General features: G+C 50.7%; 6 protein-coding genes across 6 annotated transcripts; 3 read left to right on the top strand and 3 right to left on the bottom strand.

The window, feature by feature from the left end:
* Nucleotides 1–1,999: 1,999 nt before the first annotated feature.
* Nucleotides 2,000–3,347, top strand: HER10_EVM0004159 (uncharacterized protein; the record flags this gene model as incomplete). Its single annotated transcript, XM_035473811.1, has 2 exons — nt 2,000–2,720; nt 2,791–3,347. The coding sequence occupies 2 exons, from the start codon at nt 2,000–2,002 to the stop codon at nt 3,345–3,347; spliced, it is 1,278 nt and encodes a 425-aa protein (XP_035327866.1).
* A 1,597-nt stretch (nt 3,348–4,944) lies between these two features.
* On the top strand, nt 4,945–7,605 carry HER10_EVM0001276 (uncharacterized protein; the record flags this gene model as incomplete). Its single annotated transcript, XM_035471031.1, has 1 exon — nt 4,945–7,605. The coding sequence occupies one exon, from the start codon at nt 4,945–4,947 to the stop codon at nt 7,603–7,605; it is 2,661 nt and encodes an 886-aa protein (XP_035327590.1).
* A 135-nt stretch (nt 7,606–7,740) lies between these two features.
* HER10_EVM0003975 (uncharacterized protein) lies at nt 7,741–10,209 on the bottom strand (the record flags this gene model as incomplete). Its single annotated transcript, XM_035473635.1, has 11 exons — nt 9,831–10,209; nt 9,617–9,774; nt 9,458–9,562; nt 9,239–9,396; nt 8,970–9,171; nt 8,698–8,903; nt 8,566–8,635; nt 8,290–8,512; nt 8,132–8,233; nt 7,906–8,070; nt 7,741–7,843 (listed from the first exon to the last, which is right to left on the bottom strand). The coding sequence occupies exons 1-11, from the start codon at nt 9,929–9,931 to the stop codon at nt 7,741–7,743; spliced, it is 1,593 nt and encodes a 530-aa protein (XP_035327845.1). The 5' UTR covers nt 9,932–10,209.
* A 1,218-nt stretch (nt 10,210–11,427) lies between these two features.
* HER10_EVM0005780 (amino acid permease) lies at nt 11,428–13,651 on the bottom strand. Its single transcript, XM_035475384.1, has 3 exons — nt 11,875–13,651; nt 11,705–11,816; nt 11,428–11,643 (listed from the first exon to the last, which is right to left on the bottom strand). The coding sequence occupies exons 1-3, from the start codon at nt 13,292–13,294 to the stop codon at nt 11,466–11,468; spliced, it is 1,710 nt and encodes a 569-aa protein (XP_035328023.1). The 5' UTR covers nt 13,295–13,651; the 3' UTR covers nt 11,428–11,465.
* An 895-nt stretch (nt 13,652–14,546) lies between these two features.
* HER10_EVM0011164 (pfs domain-containing protein) lies at nt 14,547–17,210 on the top strand (the record flags this gene model as incomplete). Its single annotated transcript, XM_035480602.1, has 3 exons — nt 14,547–15,541; nt 15,615–17,026; nt 17,127–17,210. Exons 1-3 carry the CDS (start codon nt 14,572–14,574, stop codon nt 17,208–17,210), a joined length of 2,466 nt encoding a protein of 821 aa, XP_035328500.1. The 5' UTR covers nt 14,547–14,571.
* A 2,948-nt stretch (nt 17,211–20,158) lies between these two features.
* On the bottom strand, nt 20,159–21,605 carry HER10_EVM0009719 (uncharacterized protein; the record flags this gene model as incomplete). The annotated part of the gene is made up of 3 exons (XM_035479196.1): nt 20,159–21,074; nt 21,136–21,422; nt 21,486–21,605. The coding sequence occupies 3 exons, from the start codon at nt 21,603–21,605 to the stop codon at nt 20,159–20,161; spliced, it is 1,323 nt and encodes a 440-aa protein (XP_035328370.1).
* Nucleotides 21,606–23,070: the final 1,465 nt, after the last annotated feature.

Consider the following 23,070-nt stretch of genomic DNA (forward strand, 5'->3'; position numbering starts at 1 on the left):
TCCAACGAACATGAGCCGCGGGACAAAGGCTCGCTCAGCATACCCACGACCCCAGGACAACAATCAGTACCATCGACGGCGCCTCCTCTCAGCTCAACTAGCACATCCAGAGAATCTATGTCTCTGCCAGAAGATCCCTCGTCACAGTTTCCAGAAGTCACCGAGACCATGTGGCGTTTCCTAGCCCAGACACCGCAGAATCCACCACTAATCGCGAGCCCAGGCGGATTCTTCGGTGGGGGAAGACCAAATGACATCCATAAAGGATTGGCACCAGGATGTTTCGACCGCGGAGATCCACTGGCTGCAAGGCTTGAGTGTCCCTCGGACCAAATGCTTGGAATACTAGCCCCAGCCGAGATACCCAGCTGGGACAACGATATCGCTTTGAGTTATCTCTCCTCTCCGCCGGAAACGGAGACTTTTCAACATCGTGACTGCTCTCACGAGCTCATGGGTATTCACGGTGACCTTTGCGCTGGAAAGAACGAGCCGAGAACACCACGGGGACGGGTCGGCTCTATAGCAAGCACCACATCTCTTTGTGAGAGACTGAGTTGTCTGAGACATTGTGCGAAGCTTCTGGGCTTTAGCAGCCTGGATGCTGTGCTATCTCTCTACTATACGGCCGATCTGAGTGAGTCACCTGCGCTCTCAAACGAGCAGAGTACCAGTCGCGAGCGCCGACTTCCCACTCTGCTCTCTGAGATCAGGGAGCATTTCAATACATGGAACAGATGGGAACAATCTGGGTTCATCGATGAAATGCTCAGAGGTGCTGAATGCTTTTACGCTGAGGAAGTCAAACAAGGAAGATCTGACTTGGATGAACAACTTATGGGGAATCTCGACAACCCGTTGATGGTGGAATCCGTGCCCGAGATCGCGTGGATCCTGAGAGACAAGGTTCGTACTTCACGGCTTCGCTCCCAGGTATCATTGGCATGCTATAATATTTCCGACAGACAGCTAACATGACGGGCCTCATTTTAGTATCCCCGCCTATGGGCCTTAATCACGAACCTCACTGCTCACACTTCGTCGGATGGAGAGCAGGCACATCCTCATGGTGCATTCGCACCTGTGATGACGGTGTGCCATCCTATGAAGCCTCTCCCACCGGCTGCTTTTGCATATAACCTTCGGAATGGCATTCCGTGACCTGAACCCCACACAAAATTGCAAGTAAATGCACTTCAATATCTGGAGGATTAGACACCACATCGATTTTACAATATACGCCTGGACGGTAAGATGAAAGGCGCGATCAATCTCACGTCACATGTCGCTAGATGTCAGATGAGGGAGTCGAGGAACAATGTTTCGCAGCATTTTGTGTCGCAAGATATAGGTAGTAGCTGGTTATCTCAGAGATTTCATGGATTGAAGTACTAAAAGCTCATAGCCCCCCCGCCCCCCCTCCTGCACTTAGCAATATGACTGGTGTGTAAATTGAAGCAACGTAACTTACCTTACTCTACTGTAATGAGAAATATTGCTTGGGCAACCGTGCGACCACACGCAAAAGCACACAGGTCCTCTTCAACATAGCTCTGAGTGGGCAGCAACAACTAGAATGGGCTGACTTTTCATCAAGCTGCGGAGTAATCGAATGAATAGATGGACCTACGACCCTGTCACCACAAATGCACTTTGAGTCACATGAATGGGCAGTGTGAGACAGAAAGGTTAACGCGTGGGGCATGTAACCGTCCAGTTGCAGACTGCCGGGGTATTTAGTCAGCCGCTAGATGAGCAGTCAGAATGGCCAGTAATAAGACAGTCAGATAGTAAACAAGCTAGATGGTATGATTCTTGGCTTGCCAATCTGTTAGTCGGCATGATTATGCTACTCTGGACCATCTATCAAGCTCATGCATCGTATGTTTGGGACCGAGAGGAGGCATGAAGGCGAGTGAGTGGGCAAAACTACATGAAGAAGTGGTCTCACGCCCTTGAAGTGCATACGTTTTCGACGTCTTTTTCGCAACAATACACGATGAAGTATCTACTACTTCTGGGCACAGGATTGACCCATGTTCTGGGAAATGCCAAAAGTGCAGGCGCCGACTCACTATGCATCTTTCCACAGTCCCTCGCACACTCCTCGATCTGCACCATCAGGGATGCTGTAGAACCGCTTACCACCACTCGGGACCGAGTTCTGTCCAACTCTTCGGCACTATCAACAAGCTCTCTCTGGACGGGGATCTCTCGATGCTTCAGAGAAGGGCTTGAATCTCCGGAATTTTGTATCTACATCAAGGAAGACTACGGGGGCAAAGGCATCGCTGTCATTACCGAGGCCGAGACCGCCAGTCATATTGTCAACAGTCAGGGGTTTACCAAACCAAGCTATCTCCAAGGCACCAACCAGATCCTGGGGAAGATCAAGGTTGCGGCTATTCCTGGCAAAGAGTACGGGTTGGTAGCCACTGAACGTATAGCCCGGGGTGAGGTGATTCTCAAAGAGACCGCCAGTCTACTGGTTGATTACGCAGCACTGGAATCGATGCCCCGGAATCAGCTGGACATCATGCGAGCTCATGCAGTAGGCCTGTTGAATTACCATCATCGGAATCAGGTCATGAATCTGTCCACGCACGGATACCATGGAGATGAGGTATCTACCGTCGCTGCAATTGCCAAGAACAATATGTTCTCAATCAGTACCAATAGCAGCCGTACCGACGACAGGTTTTATGCATTATTCGCTCAAAGTAAGTTTCCCTTGGGACCCTTTGGTTCTCATGTTGTTTTGCTGCCATCAAATACTAAGAACATTTCTAGCTTCTCGCTTGAATCACGATTGCCGCCCCAATATCGACTACTGGTTTGATCCTCGGACACTGACACAGCGAACAACCGCTCTTCGCGACATCTTCCCCGGCGAAGAGCTCACAATCAGTTATGTTGAGCCTTTGCAATCTCGTGATGACAGGCAAAATCGCCTGCACTCCAACTGGGGCTTTATTTGCAGCTGTCACTTTTGCAAGCAATCCGATCTCATGACTGAAGCCTCAGACAAACGAATCGTACAAATCTACTCATTGCTTGAGGAGCTGAAGGACCACTCGCCTCAGTCAAAGGCCACACCACAAATGGCCGAGCTTCTTATATCTCTTTATCACCAAGAGCACAACTGGAGTTTCCTCAGTGAGGCTTACATGCTTGCTGCAATTGAACACAGCGGTGTGGGGGAGCCATGGCTTGCGACCAAGTATGCCAGCCTCGCGATCGATGCTGGTCTTCTCTCCCTGTGGGAAGATCATAGACACGTCAAAGATATGGAAGATCTCGCAAGGGATCCTTGGTCGCATTGGAGTTGGATGCTGAGAAAACATTAAGATCAAGCGATAGCTCAGGTGCAGGGCAGGTGTTAAATACTAAGTATCAAAGTAATCGAACATGATTTTCAAGATGGCAGTTCATCCTTGCGTGTAAAGCCTCTCTAGACTGATGAACGATAACGCGAAGCCAATCGCTGAATGTGCTTAATATTAGCAGGCAAGCAGCTCGGATGCCTAAAAAGAGCAATGTTTCGGCTTTTGGTAAATTTCCATTTCAAACTGGAACAATTGCAGCGGTGAGCGCCTTGGCGGCAGCATATCCAATCAACGTCAATTTTCGGAGGGCAAAGAAGTGCTAACCAGTCCGTATGCATGGTTCACAACAGCTTTAGGTCCAGATCTGCAGGTTTCTGTACCCTCTTGGGCTTATGCACATCAGCCGCACGAGTCTAGCCGTCTTTTGCCCATCCGAGTTGGCAAGCCACAATACCACCATGAACACCTGATGGCATATAAACATGCAAGTGAAGCTACCTATCGACCAAAAATGCTCGTCGATTCACTTCCCCAAGACTTTACGTATCGTCATAGACGGTTGATTGAGTATGATGATTATGCCTATATCTTATCTTTCACCAAATGATCGGCTTCCCGAACTCGACCTTCATATGAGAAAATCGGTTTCATCAGAAGGTTAAAATCAACTGTTACCCTTCGTTGATGTTCGCAAACTTCTCGATCACGGTTTTAGAGATTACCGCCAAAGGTAAAGGCGATGGAGAAGCTGAAACTGGTTGTGAAGCATTTCAGAAAGCTGAGAGCTGGCATTAAAGATGAGGAACAGGACGACCAGGATGTTGATCCCGATTGGGACTTTGACACCGATGACTACGACAAAAAGTTCCTAGAAAAGCTGCAGCAGAATGTCTACGACGCGGTCGAGATGATCAAGATTGCGTTCCTTACTTTGGTTGTCGACGAAGGCTTGCCATCGCAACAAAGATGGCTATATCAGACTCTCTTGCTTCAGTACCGACAAACTCTAAGCAACCAGATTTATCCCTGGACTTATCTAAGTGCCTTCATAGCTTGGTACTTTCCGAATATCAACTTTCATCCATACACCTTGGCCCTCTTCGCCGACAGCCAGATCCGTTGCAAGTACGCCAGCTTGCCGGGTGATCTCGGTTTCTTCTTGAGGCCCGTGATCTACTCAGGTGCACGTTTTATGTTTCGAAAACTATTCGACTTCCGCGATATATCAGTAGCTTTGGAAACAGTCTTGGGATCTTCTGATTTCTGGCCCACCGCTGTCGCACCAATCTTGCCCGGTTTACTACTCAGTGCCCCAAGGGGTACAATCAATGGATTCGTTCCGGAGGGAAGGCAGGGAATAATCATGGCTGTAGTCGTATGGACGTGTGTGACTACTCTTCCCGAAGTTCTTCATTACTCCTTCTGGTTATGGTTCACTGGGCCGAGCCTATTTTTGCAGCCTGTGATGGCCGTCGAGTGGCTGCTATGCTCGATCTTCTGGCTTTCAAAGGGTGTTCCCTTCCAGGCAGCTTATACAATGCACCTCTTCGTCAACCAGTACCCTCATCAGGAGTTTTGGTTACGACATCATGGTGGAGAGGCTTCACCAATTCTTCGAATGGAGCGCCGGGGGTGCCTCTGGTTTGCGATTACGAGCTTTTTCATCAAAGCCCTCGAGATGGATCCGACCTCGGCTAGGACAGAGCCTTTTGTGCTCCCTGTCAGCACTTCGCTAAAGGTTGTTGTTTTCATCGGAATGGGCATATATCTCGTGAGGTATGGAATGGCGATGCGAATGACGAAGTTCAAGCATAAGCCATTGCGACGACCAAACGAATTTCGCATTCTTCGGCTTCGGGCTCAGCCCTGCTTCCGGAACTCACCAGTGCAATGCGATATCATCCACGCAACCTTGGATTCACCTCCCCCGTATCGAGCAGTATCTCACCGCTGGGCATCCACAGGAGACGAATCACAAATCATTCTCGTGGATGGAGCGCCATTTCTAGTTTCTACAAGCATTCATGATCTCCTTATAGAGTTGCGGAGGATGCGCCTTTCTCAGCTTCTATGGATTGACTCCATTTGCATTGACCAGGCCGACGCGCAAGAGAAGAGTCGACAAGTCGGGCTGATGCGAGAAATTTTCGAGGAGGCCACATCGACTATCGGCTGGCTGGGCAAAACTCCAGTAGCAACGAAGGCATTCGAGCTTGTCCGGCAAATTGTGACTACGCCCCAGATGGATCAGACAGAGCTCCTCAATTTGAAGTCGTCACCTTTTTACGGATGGCAAGAACTCCTATCTCTCTTAACCAATAGCTGGTTTGAAAGAGTCTGGATCATTCAAGAAATTGCTGCTTCTAAAGAAACCATACTTCAAAGTGGAAATATCATGATACACTGGCAAGATTTTGCAGAAGGCTTGAGCCGGATCTTAGCCCCGGGAACGGAAAACAATGACCACCTATCTATCTTGACCAACGAACATCTTATGAATGCGCTGATCATGGAGAATATGCGTTATCAGGTTGACGAGATTGATCGTCTTGCCCTGAAAGATGCTTTGAAACTTGGGTCTAGGTTCAAATCAACACTTTCGGTCGATAATGTGTTCGCCTTGCTAGGAATCATAAAAGAACGCAACGCGCCGTTGTTTCATCCAAATTTTCGTCATAGCGAAGTCTTTACAGAAGAGATCTTTTCTCGGGGAGGAGCCGCCAAGGATATGTTCGACACTTTGGATTCAATTGTTGAGTTTGCCGACGGGCTGAGAAAGACGAATCCCCTTCAGAGCCGAAAGACAATCAGATTACTGAGGTCCATACCAAAGGCGACACGGTCTTTCAGCGAAATGGTGGATGGTATGCACAGCATTTTAGATCGAACAAAACAGTCCAAAGACAGTCCACAGCACATCAAGCCGGACTATACTGACAAGAGTACGCCTGAGGTTGTATACACCATGGTTGCCCGAGAACTTGTCAGAACCGGAGATGCCTTCGCCTTTCTGCGATACGCAGGGATCGGCAGCTCTAGGAGTTCTTCATTTGAAAACCTGCCATCATGGGTTCCAGATTGGTCAGCCGAGATCAACGTGTACATTCTACCCCATGATGTCAAACCGCCGACGAATCGACAAAAGCCGACTTCGACTGATCCTGTCAATGGCGACGACAAACATCACTCTTTAGTTTCTGATGGCGGGTTCAACTTACTTCACGTCAAGGGAGCTGTGATTGGCAAGGTCGCTTTGGCAACCAAGATGCACGACAATCTCGGGAAGTCTAGAGGAAACAATCTCAAGGATGCGAGAACGGATTTAGAGCTCCAAATTTCAAGCTTTGAAGCCGCTTTGAGCGCCGCGAAGGGTGTCAATCTTCCGCCAAATCAGTCGGAGGATAGTCGCAAACATCTCTTTCTCAATGCTGTTCTGGCAATATCGAATGATGAGGTTCAGGACAGCACTTTCAAGCAGGCCGCAGACATGCTAGCAGAACGCATGGAGAATGACCAAAAGCTCCTCCAGAAGCTTCGAGAGAGCAACTCGGATAATAGCCCGAGTTCACACATCCCTACCCCTAGCGAGCCGTCATTGAAATCCTTGGAGGCCATGGCAAGGGATCATCTTATCAAACGAAAGGTTCAATCCTCCTCCAACAGCAAGTTTGCACATCTCATGAGAACGGATGTCTTGCCTAGTTTTGAGCACTACAGGTGGCAAGAGAAAACCTTGACATTGCCGCCAGAAGGTCCCTTGCGAATGTTTGACAAGCGCGGCACGAGCGTCCTGGCGGCATACGATCAATATGTGGACTACACCCTCGGGAGAAAGTTCGTCGTGCTCGAAACGGGGCAAATGGGTTTAGCACCAGCAGGGGTTGAAGTTGGCGACTTGATCATCTGGGTGAAAGAACATGCAGTCTTTTTGGCTCTACGGCCGGCTCCTATTTCAACGCGCGTGAAAGAGGAATTGAAACTTGAAGAGTTGCGGAAGCAAGAGTTGGCGAGGAAAAAGGCCGAAAAAGAGAATGCTAGGAAAGAGAACATTGACAAGGATGGTGTCGAAGAACAAGATGAACTTCGCAAAGCAGAAAAGGCACGTAGTGAAGGAGAAGAAGATGAGAAGGGCCCCAGCGAGGCTGACAACAGCAATTTGTTCGATCTAGACCACACCTTTAGATTAGTCGGAGAGGCCTTTGTCAACAGCGCACAAGGGGGCCCAGACAGGGCAGCTGCAGCAGGGAATGGCGATCGGGAATGGTTCAGCTTGTGGTAGTTTCAGTCTTTGCAGTCGCAATACATTTTTAGAGAATTCTCAAATTGTCCTCTTTAGCTATAAAAATTACTTCCTTATCTCATCAAATTGGACTCACTAGCACGTGTGATCTCCGCAACTACGATACTTCTCTCCCTAAACAGCCTCCGTGTGCTCGCTCGACTTCGCCTTATTGTCATCGAATGTGGCGTCGACAAACTTAGTAGAAGGTTCAGGGCGAGCATCATGAGCATAGCCACTATTAACAGAAACGTTAGTATTGATTCATTGCAGAATTTTGACCATGCGAGAGTGACGTACAAGATGACATCCATTTGGTCCATGGTAAGACCCTTGGTCTCGGGCAAGAAGAAGTATCCCCACAACGTGGCGATAATCATCCATGAAGCGAAGAAGAACCAAGTTCCGTAGCCGAAAGAGCTGAAGATGTAGGGCATGGCCTTGGTGATGGCGAATTGGGTAGCCCTGAACATGTGTTAGATGCCTTACGCGGTGAGCTGTCAGAGGGGCGGAGCTGTCGACTTACCAGACAACGAGAGCAGCATAGGTGCCGGTGAAGTTGCGGAGGGCACCGGGGAAAATTTCGGCACTAACGATCCAAGGAATACCGTTCAAGCCGAAGGACCAGCTATTATTGTTAGAGATTACAATCTTCAAACGTTTTGTGGTAACTCATGAACTTACCAGATAGAGTAAATCATGATCATGCCAGTAGCTGCCTTACCACCAGCCGCGGTAGAGGCGGATAGCTCCTTTCCGGCGGCGATGATGTCGGCAGGGTGACCAATCTTCACGTATGCACCAACAATGAAGAGGCACATCGAGCAGATGAATGAGGAGACGATAGCAGGCCAACGTCTTCCGAGGAGGTCGATGAGGAAGATGAAGTAAATAATAGATGCAATGGCTGTAATTCGAGTTAGCGAAGAGTCTCCAGCCATCATGCTAACCATAGCTCACCCTTGATCAGTCCGTAGATACCGGTGTAGAGAGAAACATCAGTGATGCCGATCGATGCGAAAAGCGTGGGCTAATGACAGAGTTAGCAAGTTATGTCTTGACAGCTTACTTGTCCAAGGATATGATCCTTACTGAGTAATAGTTAATAGCGGCAGCTCCGGAAAGGTTGTTAAGAGCGAAGGCGCAGAAGACGAGGACAAGGCGGTTCCACATGCCCTTGCGGGCCAGCATGTTGGCGACGCCACGGAGGTATGCCCATTGTCCGGTTCCGTACTGGGATGAAACGGCTCTTTCTTCGTCGAGTTTCTTCTGGAATTGATCGAGTTCCTCTTGCATGTCTATTTGTATCCTCGTGTTAGTTCTCATGGTTCATAGCAAGGTATTCACGACAAGAGATTGCTTACACTTGTGGTCGATTGGCAGCCCCCTGAGACCCTCGAGAACCTTGTGGGCGCGTTCCGTCTTGTTCTTACGCAGAAGCCAGAGGGGGCTCTCGTGAATGAAGAAGACTCCGACGAAGAGGATGCCGGCTGGGACGAGCTGGAATGCCATTGGGATTCTCCAGCTGACAGGCAGGCTCGGGTCGATGGTTTGCGTAATGCCGTACTACCCGAATGATTAGGTCAAGTACTTGAAAGTTTCCAAGTATCGAGTCATAAGTATTTCAACTTACGTTGATCCAGAAACCAATGACACTGCCAATCTGATATGCGACTTCGAAGAGACCGGTGAGGATACCGCGAATGGAGGGGATCGACAATTCTCCGATGTAGGACGGTACTGTAGCTGTGATACCACCACAGCCGATGCCAGTAAGGGCGCGACCCGCGTCTGTGTCACAGGTCTTAGCCGGAGTTCTCATCAAGTCCGAGTACGCGAAGAGTTGACTTACAGATGAATGACAACTGGTTTGTAGCAGCAGTCATCAAAATCGCGCCAACGAGGAAGATGACAACATTAGCCTGGAGAGTCCACTTTCTGCCCAGACGCTCGGTAACTAAGTAGGCTCAAGTCAGTGTGCTGCAAGTAACTCTTTTCACGGATGTCGTACTGAAGAAGCAAAGGACTGCGCCGCCCAATGCTCCAGCTTGGAATGCTGATGTGATGTTACTCGAGATGTTATTCGAATTGCCAGAGTTGATCCCAAAGTCTCTCTTGAAACTGCTGCGGGCAATCGTGGTTCCGATGAACGCCGAGTCGTAGCCAAAACTACCAAAGATCAGTTTTTAGTCATAGCCATAGCTACCAACAGTATCGAAACCTACAGGAAAGAACCCATGGCGATGATTGCCGCCTCGATGTAGAGTTTCCAGTTGTACACCTCCTTCGGCGTGGGCCGATCCTCGACAGCCTTGAAGCCACCCATGATTGCGATGAAACGTTGCTGCTGCTGATTGGGATTTTTCGATAGAGCTCGAGCGGCGGAGCAGTCTGCAATGATCGGTTTATCTGATCGATGACACACGCGCGCACACTGGAGTCACATTCAACACACTTCCGGCTGTCAAAGAGTATTTATCCTGCCCTCCTTTACCACCACGTCGGATGGCGCATCCCCACGGGGTACCCGGTGGAGAAAACATGGAGGATTTAGGAGTTGCTCATTCGCGGCGCCGCCTCTGCCCGGGCTTTGGTGGGTGCGTGGGAAGATGGGGGGGAATGCTTGCTAGTTTGACTCGCGCTGGTGCGCCCTGCGCCAGAAGAATTCATGGGTGCGCTCCTCGGAAGTCGTCCGTGGAACGATGTCATGAACGGATTTCTTATCCGATCAAGTGGGACCTAATTCTTTGCGCTAACAGAACACTGAAAAGCCTTTGTTCCAAGTAGCAACTGTTAGCGCCCATGGCTACCTTCTGCCGTGTTCGTTCATCTGACAGTACTGCTGCTAGAGTGCTCCAGGGAAGCTGTCAGCTGGTCTTGCCGACATTCGACCAGGAACTGGTTTATGCTAGCCCCACCACTTTGGGCTGACGATAGTTCCAAGTTTGCGCGCCATGGCTTCCGACATGCGACCCGAGAAGCGACCCGACGCGAACTACCGGCTTAGACTCCACACCGCACGTGGGAATGCGATGATGATTGATGAATGAACCGAGTTGTCGGGACCAAGGAGCATAAGGGTGATCTCGCAAGTTGTCCAAAGTAATATGAGGACCGAGGTCAACCAAGAGGCTTCAGCTTACCTAAGGTAAGTAACGCGGATCGAAGACTTGGTTCTTCGTCTCCGCCAAAAGGTGGCAGTCATAAGGCATGTCCATTTGGAAATCCCGATGAAGTGCTTCCGTTCAATGCAACTCAATTTCGAGAGATCACGTTACAACAGCTCTTTGAGAAGTTACTGTGCCAATGCGGGGACCGCAATCAGTTACGGATAGCTGGCTTGAACCAACATCGCATCGAGCTTCGTTTAGAGTTCCGGGTGTCCACGTTGCGGTGTTGCACCTGTGCACTATGTAAAGGCCCGAAGTTGCTCTTCATACCCTGCGCTACGACCATACAAGGCCAAAATTGAAGGCCCACCTCAAGCACATCACCGCGAGACACGTCAAAGTGTTGCGGGGGTTCCCTGAATACCTGGGGAAGAAGGGCCGGTTGCAAAATCCCCATTGCCAGGCCCCGGATTCCTCTGCCAGCTAAGTGCTCGGGGTAGTTCAGCGGAATCGGAGGCGCACTAGGGACTAAGACGGTCACAAAACTAACAATACCTCACGTCTTTTGCACTTCGAAAATCCTAGAACCAATTCTCAGTGTTGAACCGTCTTTGTTGGAGACCAGGCTGATAATGCCGGCTTCTACATATTATATATACAACTTGAATGTTGAAGTATTTGTACACTATTACGGGGCAGGTACGTCTTTGGGTGCTAATTAAGTATGGGCAACCATCAAAGCGTATGCCATTAATTCCAGATCCAGCTGACAAACCGTATAGGGCCAGTTTCTTGCTTCTCGGGCTCCTCGGGATAGGCATCGGCCTGCTCGAAAGCATCGTGAAGCGGGATGTTTTCAAGAACGACGCCCTTGGTCTTCTTGACGAACTTCCAGATCAAGAACGCGCCAGTGACCAGAGGAATATCTCTGCAAGGTAGTTAGCAAACTCGCTCATGGTATGCTCGTTAAGCACGGGGAGTGGACTCACAAGTAAGACGAGACGAAGCCACTAGCGCTCCAGTTGCCCTTGGTGAAAACCTCAAAGCCGCTCGTGAAGAGAATGACGATGCACATGAACAGGGCGACGTAAGAGCTATAGACTAATTTCACACTTTTGTTAGCAGGTCTTATCAGGTAATCCGAGACTTATCAACTTACGGGTCCACGAGTTGTTCCAAGGCAACCTGCTGAACTCAATGCCCTGCTTCTTCATCGCTGTCTTGAGACGAATATGGTTCAGAAGGATAGCCGACCACGACACCAAAACACCGGCCGCAGTCAGATCTACCAGCCACCAGAAGACGGTCAATGCACCATTTGACAAGCTCATGAAGCTGAGGAACATGAAAGCGGTGAACAGCAGAACGCAAACGTAGGGAGTACCCCAGGCAGTCGTGCGGAGGAAGATCTTCGGGGCCTGTCCCTTGAGCGCGAGACCGAAAAGGACACGGGTGCCGGCGAGAAGACTCTGATTAGACGCAGACCAAGCAGAGGTGATGACGACGGCGTTGACGACGCTGGGGATGGCAGGGATACCAGCAGCGGAGGCGGCGATGACGAAGGGACTCTGAGCAGCGGTGCCGTAGGCGTCGTCGAGGCGAGGGTCGTCGCTGGCAACGAGCATACCGACGACCAAGACGGCGAGCATGTAAAAGAGCACGATACGCGCGAAGACACGCTTGCAGGCGCGGGGGATGGCACGGCGGGGATTCTGGGTCTCGGCGGCGGCCATGGCAAGAGACTCAACGCCGGCAAAGGAGAAGACGGCGCTGGTCATGACACCCCAGTAACCCAGGAACTTGCCCCAGTCGCCGGTCGCGATGTGCTCCACGAAGGGGCCGGGGCTCTGCCAGTACCTGAACCCGATGCGGGGGGTGCCGGGAACGCCGCCGAGGTCGATGACGAGACCGAGGATGATGAGGAAGATGACGAGGAGGATCTTGAGCATGGCGAAGACGAACTCGACCTCTCCGAAGACGCGCACAAAGGCGATACCGACAACAAAGGTCAAGATGATGAAGATGACGATGAAGACGGAGGGGTTCAGGTCGGTCCAGAACTGAAAGAGTACGCAAATGGCCGTAATCTCGGAGGGGATAGACAAGATGTTGCCGTAGACCAAGTTCCATCCGATAGCGAATCCCCAGGCCGGGTCAACGAGAAACTCGGCATGGCGGACGAAGGAACCAGTGACGGGGAGGAGTGCCGAAACTTCTCCGAGAGCGAACTGCACGGCGCAGACAATGAGGCCGACGGTCGCATAGCCAAGCAATGCGCCAAGCGGACCGCCGGTCTGGATAGCGCCGCCGAGACCCAGGAAGAGACCGGTGCCGATGGCGCCCGCGATACCCAACATTGACAAGTGGCGCTGCTCCAAGCCGCGCTTCAGGTCGCGGTCCTCGGTGGTGGTGACAAAATCGCCGTTGTGGTCGTCGTGAGGCTCAAACGGGCCGCGCCGAGAGGCCTCGGCGGCCTCGACGTCGTCGGACGTGATCCAGGCGTGGCGGGTGACATCGGTGATGCCAGGCGACTTGGCGCCGGGGAACGGGATGGTGTCGGTACTCATCGCTTTTGTCATGTTTCCCCTTTGTCCTCAACTCGTGCCCTTTGTGCTTCCTTCACCGAGCGTCGGGGTGAGAAGAAAGGTGAGGGAAATAAAGCTGACCGCGAGCGATAAGAAAGAACAGCGATTGATAAAGCGCCCCGTTTGCCCTCCTCTTTTTTCTTTCTCGCGACACTCAGTGAGATTGCCTTAGGTAATCGTCTGAACCTGTAAGGTAACACACGCGAGACAAATGGTTTCGATGCTGAGGAAACGAGCAACGCGATTGATAACCAAATCTTCACCTCATTGGAATGATGAACAACCGTTGAATGCAGCGCTGAAACCTAGATCATGCTCAAAGGGCCATGGCTCGCTCAGAAGATCGCGAAAGGGGTTCGGATGGACAATCGGCGGACTGGGGGGAAGGGAATCGAAGAGATTTTGTCGTCTTATCGCGAACTCGATTCGGGAAGGTGAGATTTCTCATTCGATGATGCCATTGCGCTAAGCGGGTCCTGATCCACATTCACTGCGAGCTCGTTACGTTACTGGCGGCGTACGCGTCTCTCGCAGACCGAGGCTCTCGAAAGGGAACTCGGCCGTTGTGTCTTTCGATAACTGACTCGCGTCTTCAACCTCATAGGCAATACATGGTGATTGTTCATTGCCTTGCCTTGTTGACAGTGGTTTTCGGCCTAGAAAATTGTGTAATGGCGTCTCGGTCGTTATGGTGATATATACGGTAAGGTAGGCGATGCACATAGTGTCGAAAACTAGGGCCTGGTATCTCGGTGAGGCATGGGCCCAGGCTAGACAATTTGACCTAAGCTACCCTCACGCTCTACCATTTCTTAAAATCATGAGCCTCAAGTTTATTCAAAGCTCGTGGGGTTAGCTTCAAAAGGGTGCACTGAGTAGAAGATTATAAGCCAAGCGAACAGACATTCTTCACAGCTTAAAGTCAACTGCCGCAACCCAACATGCGCCAAGCTATCATGTTCGATAAGCTGCATCAGCCGCAGCCTATGTGCCGTGCCACATCATAAAGTATTGGTCCTAAACCGAGGGCTGACAGCAGCACATGCAGTCAGCATCTTCCCCGCGCACATCTAGGCTGAGTCCCCTCACTCTGATTTTCTCATGTTCATTCTTCCTTAAGTAACAGAGGCCGTTGGTGCCTATGAGGGCGCGGCAGGCATATTCATCGCATGTCGCAACATTCAATCTTTCGTCAAACACGTTGGCGCGCCATCATTTGGCCAGATGGTCGCATCACACGCATGTACTCTTAACCCCTATCATCAGTCGCTATGTCCGATCCATCAATCTACACGATCGGCTGGATCTGCGCCATTGTCCCTGAGTTCGTCGCAGCCCGGCTCTTCCTCGACGAGGTCCACGAAGAGCCTCGATCGCTGTCCAGAAATGACAACAACTCGTATAAGCTCGGGCGCATGGGCAAGCACAACGTTGCGATCGCGGTCCTTCCACATGGTGGATACGGAGAAACCTCGGCGGCAATGGTCGCTCGAGACATGGTCCACACATTTGTGAACATAAGGGTAGGGCTTATGGTCGGCATCGGCGGCGGAGCTCCTAGTCCCAGAAACGATGTTCGTCTAGGCGACATCGTTGTTAGCTCACCGGCTGATGGTAATGGGGGCGTGCTTCAGTATGACTTTGGCAAATCCATCGAGGGCGGGAAATTCGAGATGACTGGGTTCTTGAATCAACCGCCGATTGCTCTCAGAACAGCCCTCAACATTCTAATCTCTGACATGGAGATAGAAGGCAACCGGCTTGAAGACCACATCGTAAAACGTCTCAAGACCGACATCTTGAAAAGGAACTTTGGTCGTCCCAATTCCAACTCCGACGTACTTTTCCGCAGCGACATCGTTTATGACACAAACAAGACCGTGGCTGATTATTGCGCCGACGACTTAGTGGATCGCCCGGAACGAGACGCAGATTCGTTTCCCGTCGTCCATTACGGACTCATAGCCTCTGCGAATCAGGTCATGAAAGATGCTCAGAAACGGGATGCACTAGCAAAGGAAAAGAACGTGCTATGCTTCGAGATGGAAGCCGCTGGTTTGATGAATCATTTCCCCTGTCTAGTTATAAGAGGAATCTGTGACTACTCCGACTCTCATAAAAACAAGCAATGGCAGGGCTACGCCGCCATGGCAGCCGCTTCTTTCGCCAAATCATTGGTCTGTTGTATTCCGCGTCAGAGCCTCGAGCATGAGCAATCTGTAGCAAAAGTACTGTCTTCTAGTAAGTAGCTCTCAGATAATCTCATTGCAAGTCGTTACTTGTAACTTCCCAATATCTGACCAACGCACGTCAGTCAATTCAGTCAAGGAAGATGTCATCGCCATAAAAGATACAATCGATCATGACACTCTGGACAAATTGCCAACGGCTCAGGGTGCTGAATTCGACAGCTATCAAAATCAGCATGAACCTAGATGCCATCCAAGCACCAGAGTTGATATTCTTCGCGAAATTGAAACCTGGGCTCTTCACGATCTTACTGGCCAGAGACTTTATTGGCTCAGTGGAATGGCTGGAACTGGAAAGTCGATCATAGCCCGGACAATTGCTCATGACCTTTACAAGGCCAACATACTTGGCGCCACGTTCTTTTTCAAAAGGGGAGAAGTTGATCGTGGCAGCGCTTCGTTGCTCTTCGGCACACTAGCCCGTCAGCTAGCCCAGCGCCGACCTGAGTTAAGCCCGTACATAGTAAAGGCGATCAAAGAGACGGATAACATATCTTCCAAGAGTATGGAGGAGCAATTCACCAAGCTCGTCTTCAACCCACTCAAACAGGCAGCGTCAAATCCAGGGGAGGTCAGAAATTTGATCCTGGTACTCGACGCATTGGATGAATGTTCGAATGAGAAGGACGTTGAAGTTTTGTTGCGTCTACTGATTAAGGCTGCATGTTTCGATGGCTGCGGTCTGAAGCTACTTATTACAAGCAGGCCAGAGGTGGCAGTGCGCGATGCATGTGGTCCTCCCAACAATGGACTGTATCGGGAAGTTCGACTACATGACACACCAAATGAGATTGTCTCCAAAGATATCTCCTTGTACCTTCGACATCAGTTGACTGAGATCAGAAATTTGTGGAACACAAGATGCATCGATAATCAGAAACTACAGCTAGATTGGCCTGGACAGGAGAAGATCAACGCCCTTGTCGGCATCGCCATACCCTTGTTTCTGTTCGCGGCAATAGCATGCCGCTTCATCCGAGACGAGCTTTTTGGCAGTCCAGAGGAACAGCTCTTGAAGCTTGTCCAGACCGCTCGGGATGGAGGCGTCAGCGACAAACTTCATGAGACGTATCAACCAGTGTTGAGACAGTTCCGAGGCGGAAGAACTCCGTCAGAGCGAATTATCCTGCTTGGAAGATTTAGAGAAGTCATCGGCGCAATCATACTCCTCGAGCAGCCTTTGTCGATTAACTCGATCGCCAGCTTGCTAGGTCTCAAGCCTTCGCAAGTTAGTGGTATCTTGGTTCCTCTCAGGTCTGTTCTTGATCTTCCGAGGGAGGAAGGCCTGGAGGTCAAACTTTTTCATTCGTCATTCCGCGACTTTTTACTGAGTCCAGTTGCCGGAGAATTCTCCGTTAATTTCAAGGAAACACATTGGAGAATGGCGCTTGCCTGTCTTGGAACTCTTTCAAGGTCTTTGCGTTACAATATTTGCAGCCTCAAGCCCGCCGATCGACGGTCTGCGATCGCGAGAGACGTCCTGGAACAACAGCTCCCGCCACACACACGATATGCTTGCCGCTTCTGGTTTCTTCACCTGAAATACGCAGGTCGACTTCTCGATGATGACGATCAAGTCCACAAATTCCTCCAAGATCGATTTCTCTATTGGGTCGAGGCTCTCTGTGTTCTCGGAGAAACCAATCGTGCTATTCAAATGACAGACACACTAGTTCCCCTCGTCAAGGTGAGCTTAAGGGCTTTCTCCGTCATAAGATCAATACAATGTCATTGTATATGCGCAGCAACAAATCACAAAGAATCAATCAATATTTCTAAATTGCCCACTTTGCTAACTAATATGGCAGCAACCAAAATCCAAGCTCTACAATCTTTTGGAAGACTCGGAGATGTTGATTTCCAAATACATCTCCGTCATTCTCGAGTATCCTTTGCAACTGTATTGGTCAGCATTAGTCTTTTCTCCCACGACGAGCTCTATCCGACACACTTCCATGAGAAGCATCCCAAAGTGTATCACTTTCCAACGACCACAAAAGTCTGAATGGACACCTCCGGTCCAGAACACAGGTCTTGAGAATGCCTATGAAGGTTATTATTCCGCTGTTGTTTCTCCTGATTCCAGGCTTGTTGCATTAAGTGAGCTTCGCGGGAGCATATCGGTTTGGTCGCTGTCCCTGGGTGTCTTGATGACCAACATCCGCATGCCTCGGCTTCACTCTATTGGTCCATACGTTCCAGTCACCTTTTTCAAGGACTCAAAGCGAATCGCATCAGCATTACAAAACTTCATTTACATCTACGTCGCTGAAACGGGCGAGGAATTATGTTCATTCCGTATTCCGCTTCGGTTTGACGCAGTACAACTTGACGTTTCCCGCACTTCAGATAAGATTGCAGCGTCTTATAACAATCTTACCGCTGCGATATGGACAATCTCCACGGGGGATAGTCTGGAGCTCCTGCCTAAAGACAAAGAGCAGAGGAATAATAACTCACGCTCTGTACCACGATGGGGCTCATTTGTCAGTTTCTCTCCGAATTCTGAGCTTGTAGCGACCTCATCTATTCGTGGAGGTGTCCATCTCTGGGAAGTGTCGACGGGTAACTGCCTTCGGACATTTGACACAAATGGGCCTGTGGTGAGCCCGCTCGCCTTCATACCAGAAACCAATCTCTTGATCGTGAATAAGGCTGATGGAGAGATTCGAACTTTGGACATCGACACCGGTCATTGGCAATCTAAACTCCCAGGGGGGGAGGCCACACGAGGACCTTTCGCTGTTTCACACGACTCAAGGCTCATCGCGCACCAAAGTCTCTCCGATAGCGACGCTGTTTCGATTTCGTCATTCGATACTGGCGAACACTACCAATCCCTAGATTTCAGCAGCATTTTCGGGGCCAGCCCAATCAGCCTTTTTTCACTTGGAGCTAAGTATTGGGCAGTGGCGTTCTCACCCGATGGCAAGTTTCTCATTGTTGCTCGAAGCAACGGAGTTGCCATCTGGTTCTTATCCATGATTCGGAAGCCCAGAACGCTAGGCAGTCGAGGCAATCAGCCAATACAGCCAGTGTCTGCGGTGACTGAAAACTGTTTCATACATCGGAGAGCTTCCGAGGAAACGGCACAAATTATTTCCATGGACGTAATCGACGACTCCAACGAGGTAAATATTTGGTCGTCTGACACTGGCGAGCTAGACTTGAAAGTCAAAAATGATGGGGATGTCTGGGATTCGGGAGATGCCACGGTCTCGCCTGACTCAAAATACGTATTCCTCCCTCGCCAGCCGGCAATCCATAACACCCAAGACAGCACAATCATTCAGGTCATGAAGCCTCCGTGTCCTCGTGAACCTAGCTATCTCGAATACAAGAAGTCAAAAAAGAGCGAGGTTTTGTTTTCGGCAGATTCACAATCCTTTGCATTTGGTGCATATCACGACTTTAGTCTCTGGACAATAGAGGGGGGGTTGCAATACCGAGACTCTACCTGTGCCGGGACCCTCATCACAGTCACGCCTGATTGGGAACACGCGGCCTACACAGTCGAAATCCCATGCCTAGAGGCACCAAAAGAGAATGGCGAGTCCAGATCAGATCAGATGTCTCACAGGGTCAGGTACTTGAGCATTAATACAGGCAAATACGTCGATATGCCCGAGGAAGCGGACGAATTCAGCTTTCTCGCCATATCGCCAAACTCGGAATGGGTAGCCTCAGTACCATATCGTGGTGAAGAGCTCACTCTATGGCTAGCAAGCAAGTGCTCCCGCCAAGCCCTTTTTCAACCCGAATCTCGCATCACTGCAATCGCGTTTTCTTGCAATTCGGAATCAGTGGCATCAACGGACAAGGCTCAACGCATATGGATTTGGTCGACAATTTCGGGGCAATGCACACACGTCTTAGATGTGGGACGTAGTCTTGTAAGCCTGTCTTTCTCGACCGACAACTCTCAATTGCGGACTTGTTTTGGGGACATTGCCATCGAAAGGTCTACTCGCCCATCCCAAGTAGCGAGTCCTACGATGGATGATGCCGAATTTGGAGACACGTCTGCCATGCTTCAGGGGCCACGCTGGCAGGGCTATGGAATCGATGTAAGTGGTAAATGGATCACTTGGGACGGTGTCAACCTTATACTTTTGCCAGCGGACATCAACCCTTGTTCGAATTTGACTTCTCCTCGCTGGAATGATGACGATAGGCGAAACCAGGTGGCTGCAGGCGAATCCGTTGTTGCTTGGGTTGGTCCCTCAGGCGAGCTCTATACAATGGGGTTCTCAAGAGATATCAGGCCCTTCGACTAAGTCTTTCGTCAATGAAATTGTTGGAAATGCCTTTCAGATAACCAGCCTAAAATCATTACTTTCCCTCAAGGGACCTAGCTCTTTCGCCTTCACTAGTGCTCTCGGTTCATTTTTAGGATATCTATAGTCTCTGAGGGATCGTACTTCTGCTGATTTTTTTGTCTCTGAGACTGACTATATGGGGGATTGTGACGGACTTGTAGCTCGAATGAATCATCAAACCTCATTAGACAGCTATTCGGCCTTCCCCTTATTCAGAGCCAGACTGTGTTGTTCACACACGTAGAAGATACCTCTGTGGAACAATATCTGCAATGATGACCAGACGAGTCTTAGTAACCCGCTCTCCGGAATGCCTCATCCAGCTTCAACTCAAGAACCTGCCGCTGAGCCTGGATACTCGCGGTAATCCGTGCATTCTCCTCCTCTCCAGCCTTCTTCTTTTCAGCGGCGCCCCCCTCATCGAATACGTCCACCTCATCAGCCACCGTATCATTAGCCACCATATCATCAGCCTCCGAAGCCGATGTCAAAGCCATGGGGGCCATCCGCATACTCGCCATTCTCGTGGACATGGTCGCACCCGGCAAGAAGCCCGGAGCAACATACTTCTTTGACTTCCCAGCCGAGGCGATCAATGTCGACAAGACCGCGGCGCTGATATCCAGGACATTATCCGCCTTGAACGTCTCAGGATCGTTAAGAAGCTGCAGTCCAATTCCAAAGGCCACAGACAAGAGGGGTCCCGCCCCAGGGATAAAGCCAAGGCCGAGCTGAACCACGTGCGTGACCAGGTCCAGGATAAAAGACGAATACTTGTACGGGCGCCAACCAACTTCGACACCAAACGTAGCGCTGATGACATTCGCAAGGTCGATCTCGCGAATGAACCCATCCGTGTGGACGGTATCACTCGCCGTCCAGGTACGCCCCGCGTGCCCGACGAGGAACAGCGCGTCGGTCCTCGTCGTCGCGTTGTAGACGCCGTACTCCGGGTTGCGCAGCTTGTGCGGAATGGTCAGGTAGGTGATGAGGTCGGGGACCTTGAAGAGCCATGTCAGGTCCTTGTTCAGGCCGAGGCCTGCTTCGCGCGTGGACGGGTAGGTGCGCGGCTCTCCTGCGATGTTGAAGCAGTTGATGGTGTCACGCGCCTTGAAGTCGATGACGACGTAGGTGCAGTACTGCTTGTACGCCTCGTCGGTCTGCTGGCAGACGGGGAAGTAGATGGCGCGGATTGGGATCGTGGCACTGGGTGCAAGTTAGCACTCTGCAGGGTCTCATGGAAATAGTAGTTAGCGGGGTAGAGTACTCAATCCACAGCCACTCGGTGTCTTTGCGACGAATCTTGACCGGGCGCAGGATGTATTTCCTCGGACCGCCCTTGTCGCGGTCTCGCATCTCGTTCCAGTTCAAGCTGTTTGGGTAGCTGGTGATGGCCGTCAGGCTGCTTGGATCCGTGGTCTTGCTTTCGCCGACAAAGAATCTGTCCCACTGCCAGAAGCGGGTGTTATACAGACTGGCCGTTCCGCTCTGAGACTTCGACCGCAGGTGGGTTGGCATCGAACTCGCGCTGCCGCTGCCAATCCAGCCATTCCACTGCGCGTGTTTTGTGAGCTACAGAGCTTCGAGAAGAAACATTGGACAGAAGGGGAGGCGTACCTGATATTCGATGAGAACATGGCTATAGAACTGCTCCTCGTTCTCTGCGGACCAAGTATTTCCGTACTTGAGGGAAGATCGGACGAAGAAGCATTCGCCTTCAGGAAAGTAGGAGGCCATTGCAAAAAGTAGTGAAGTTGAAAACAGGGACCAAGAGGAAGACGATGTGAAGATGGATCGTACTGCTTGGAGTTCTCTAGCACATAGAATATGCACTCAATAGAAGAAGAGAGAAGTTGGAGGTCGATGACAAGGCGGTCTTTATACTCCTCGACAGCTTGGATAATTCACAGGAATCTTGCGTGACTGAGGTATTCTCACCAAGTCCTGGAGCCCCTCGGTTTGCTGGTCGTTCTATCGGCACACAACTTTCGGATGCACCGTGATGCCATGTTGGTTGAAGCGAGAAGGTGCCCATGAACGCAAATAGCATTCGGTGAAGTTCTTAACCGCTCAAAAGTCCAGATCTTGAGACATGCAGGCGATACGCCAACTCGACTACGCAACAATGAGCAAAAGAAGGGACGATAATGGTGGGCCTCGTCGATCATTCCGGGACGAGCCGCCCGGAAGGCGACATAAGAAGGCGGGGTTCGCATAGGGACTCTCCACGTTGGGCACGACCTGCATCTGTCGAGCTGTATTATTATGCAGTGTACCAATCGGTTGATATCTGTGTTGCTAGGAGCTACGGCCCGGTACAGCTACCCCGACTTCATCCCGCTTCGGTGTAGCAGGATCACGTCGTCCCGCGTCAGACCGGTCCGACGAGTGCCTGAACTACGCAGTATGATGTCCGAATGAAGCGGTACACATCGTACCGCAACCCGGCCCATCATGCGGCCGCCGCTTGAGAATACGAGAAGCCAAGATGCCCCCATCCACCCTTCTTAACGGGTAATGAATAGTACGTAACCGATCATAAGGCAGGGTAACAGAAGGCAGAATCGGCGAGACTATGCGCGCAGCGTAGCAGAATACTCGATTGACAAAATCGCTCATAGCAATATCATTCAGTCACTTTGAAGACGTTTGTGATTAGAGGTTGTCGAGTGAGATACTTAAACCCGGCGTGGATCGCTTAGAGCGTGCCCCGATGGCATGAGCTCACCTGGAACCTTCAAGTAGTCGTGAGATACGATGCTTCTATACAACAGCCTCCCTACCGTGGAAGACATGTTATTGATAGCGCGCCCCATCGTCGTGTGGCCTCAATCAACCCGCGATGCTTACAAAACCAGAAGCTATGCGAACGGACCTCTAGAAAAACAGCACGAGCGTGCCCTAACCTGGAAGTTCAGCGCGACTGACATCATACAGGGACAGGCGGAGCCTACATCAGACGGCCAAGTTCAGTTGTGCATATGCCAAAGTTTGGCAACGAGACTTCGGATGGTTCACAGATCACAAGCAACGACAAACCCCACCGGCCGACAAATAGGCAAAAGCTACGAACTTCGCATCGGTAGCTCCCGTGTAGCGAACCCTTCCGCCCGCAAATCACAAGCTTGGAGAATCTGGTACTGCTTGCTGAACCCGACGTCATGCAATGCAGAACTTCAAGGGGGTTACGTGCTTGACGGAG

Source organism: Colletotrichum scovillei, assembly GCF_011075155.1.
Source record: "Colletotrichum scovillei strain TJNH1 chromosome Unknown Contig00010, whole genome shotgun sequence".
Lineage (NCBI taxonomy): Eukaryota > Fungi > Ascomycota > Sordariomycetes > Glomerellales > Glomerellaceae > Colletotrichum > Colletotrichum scovillei.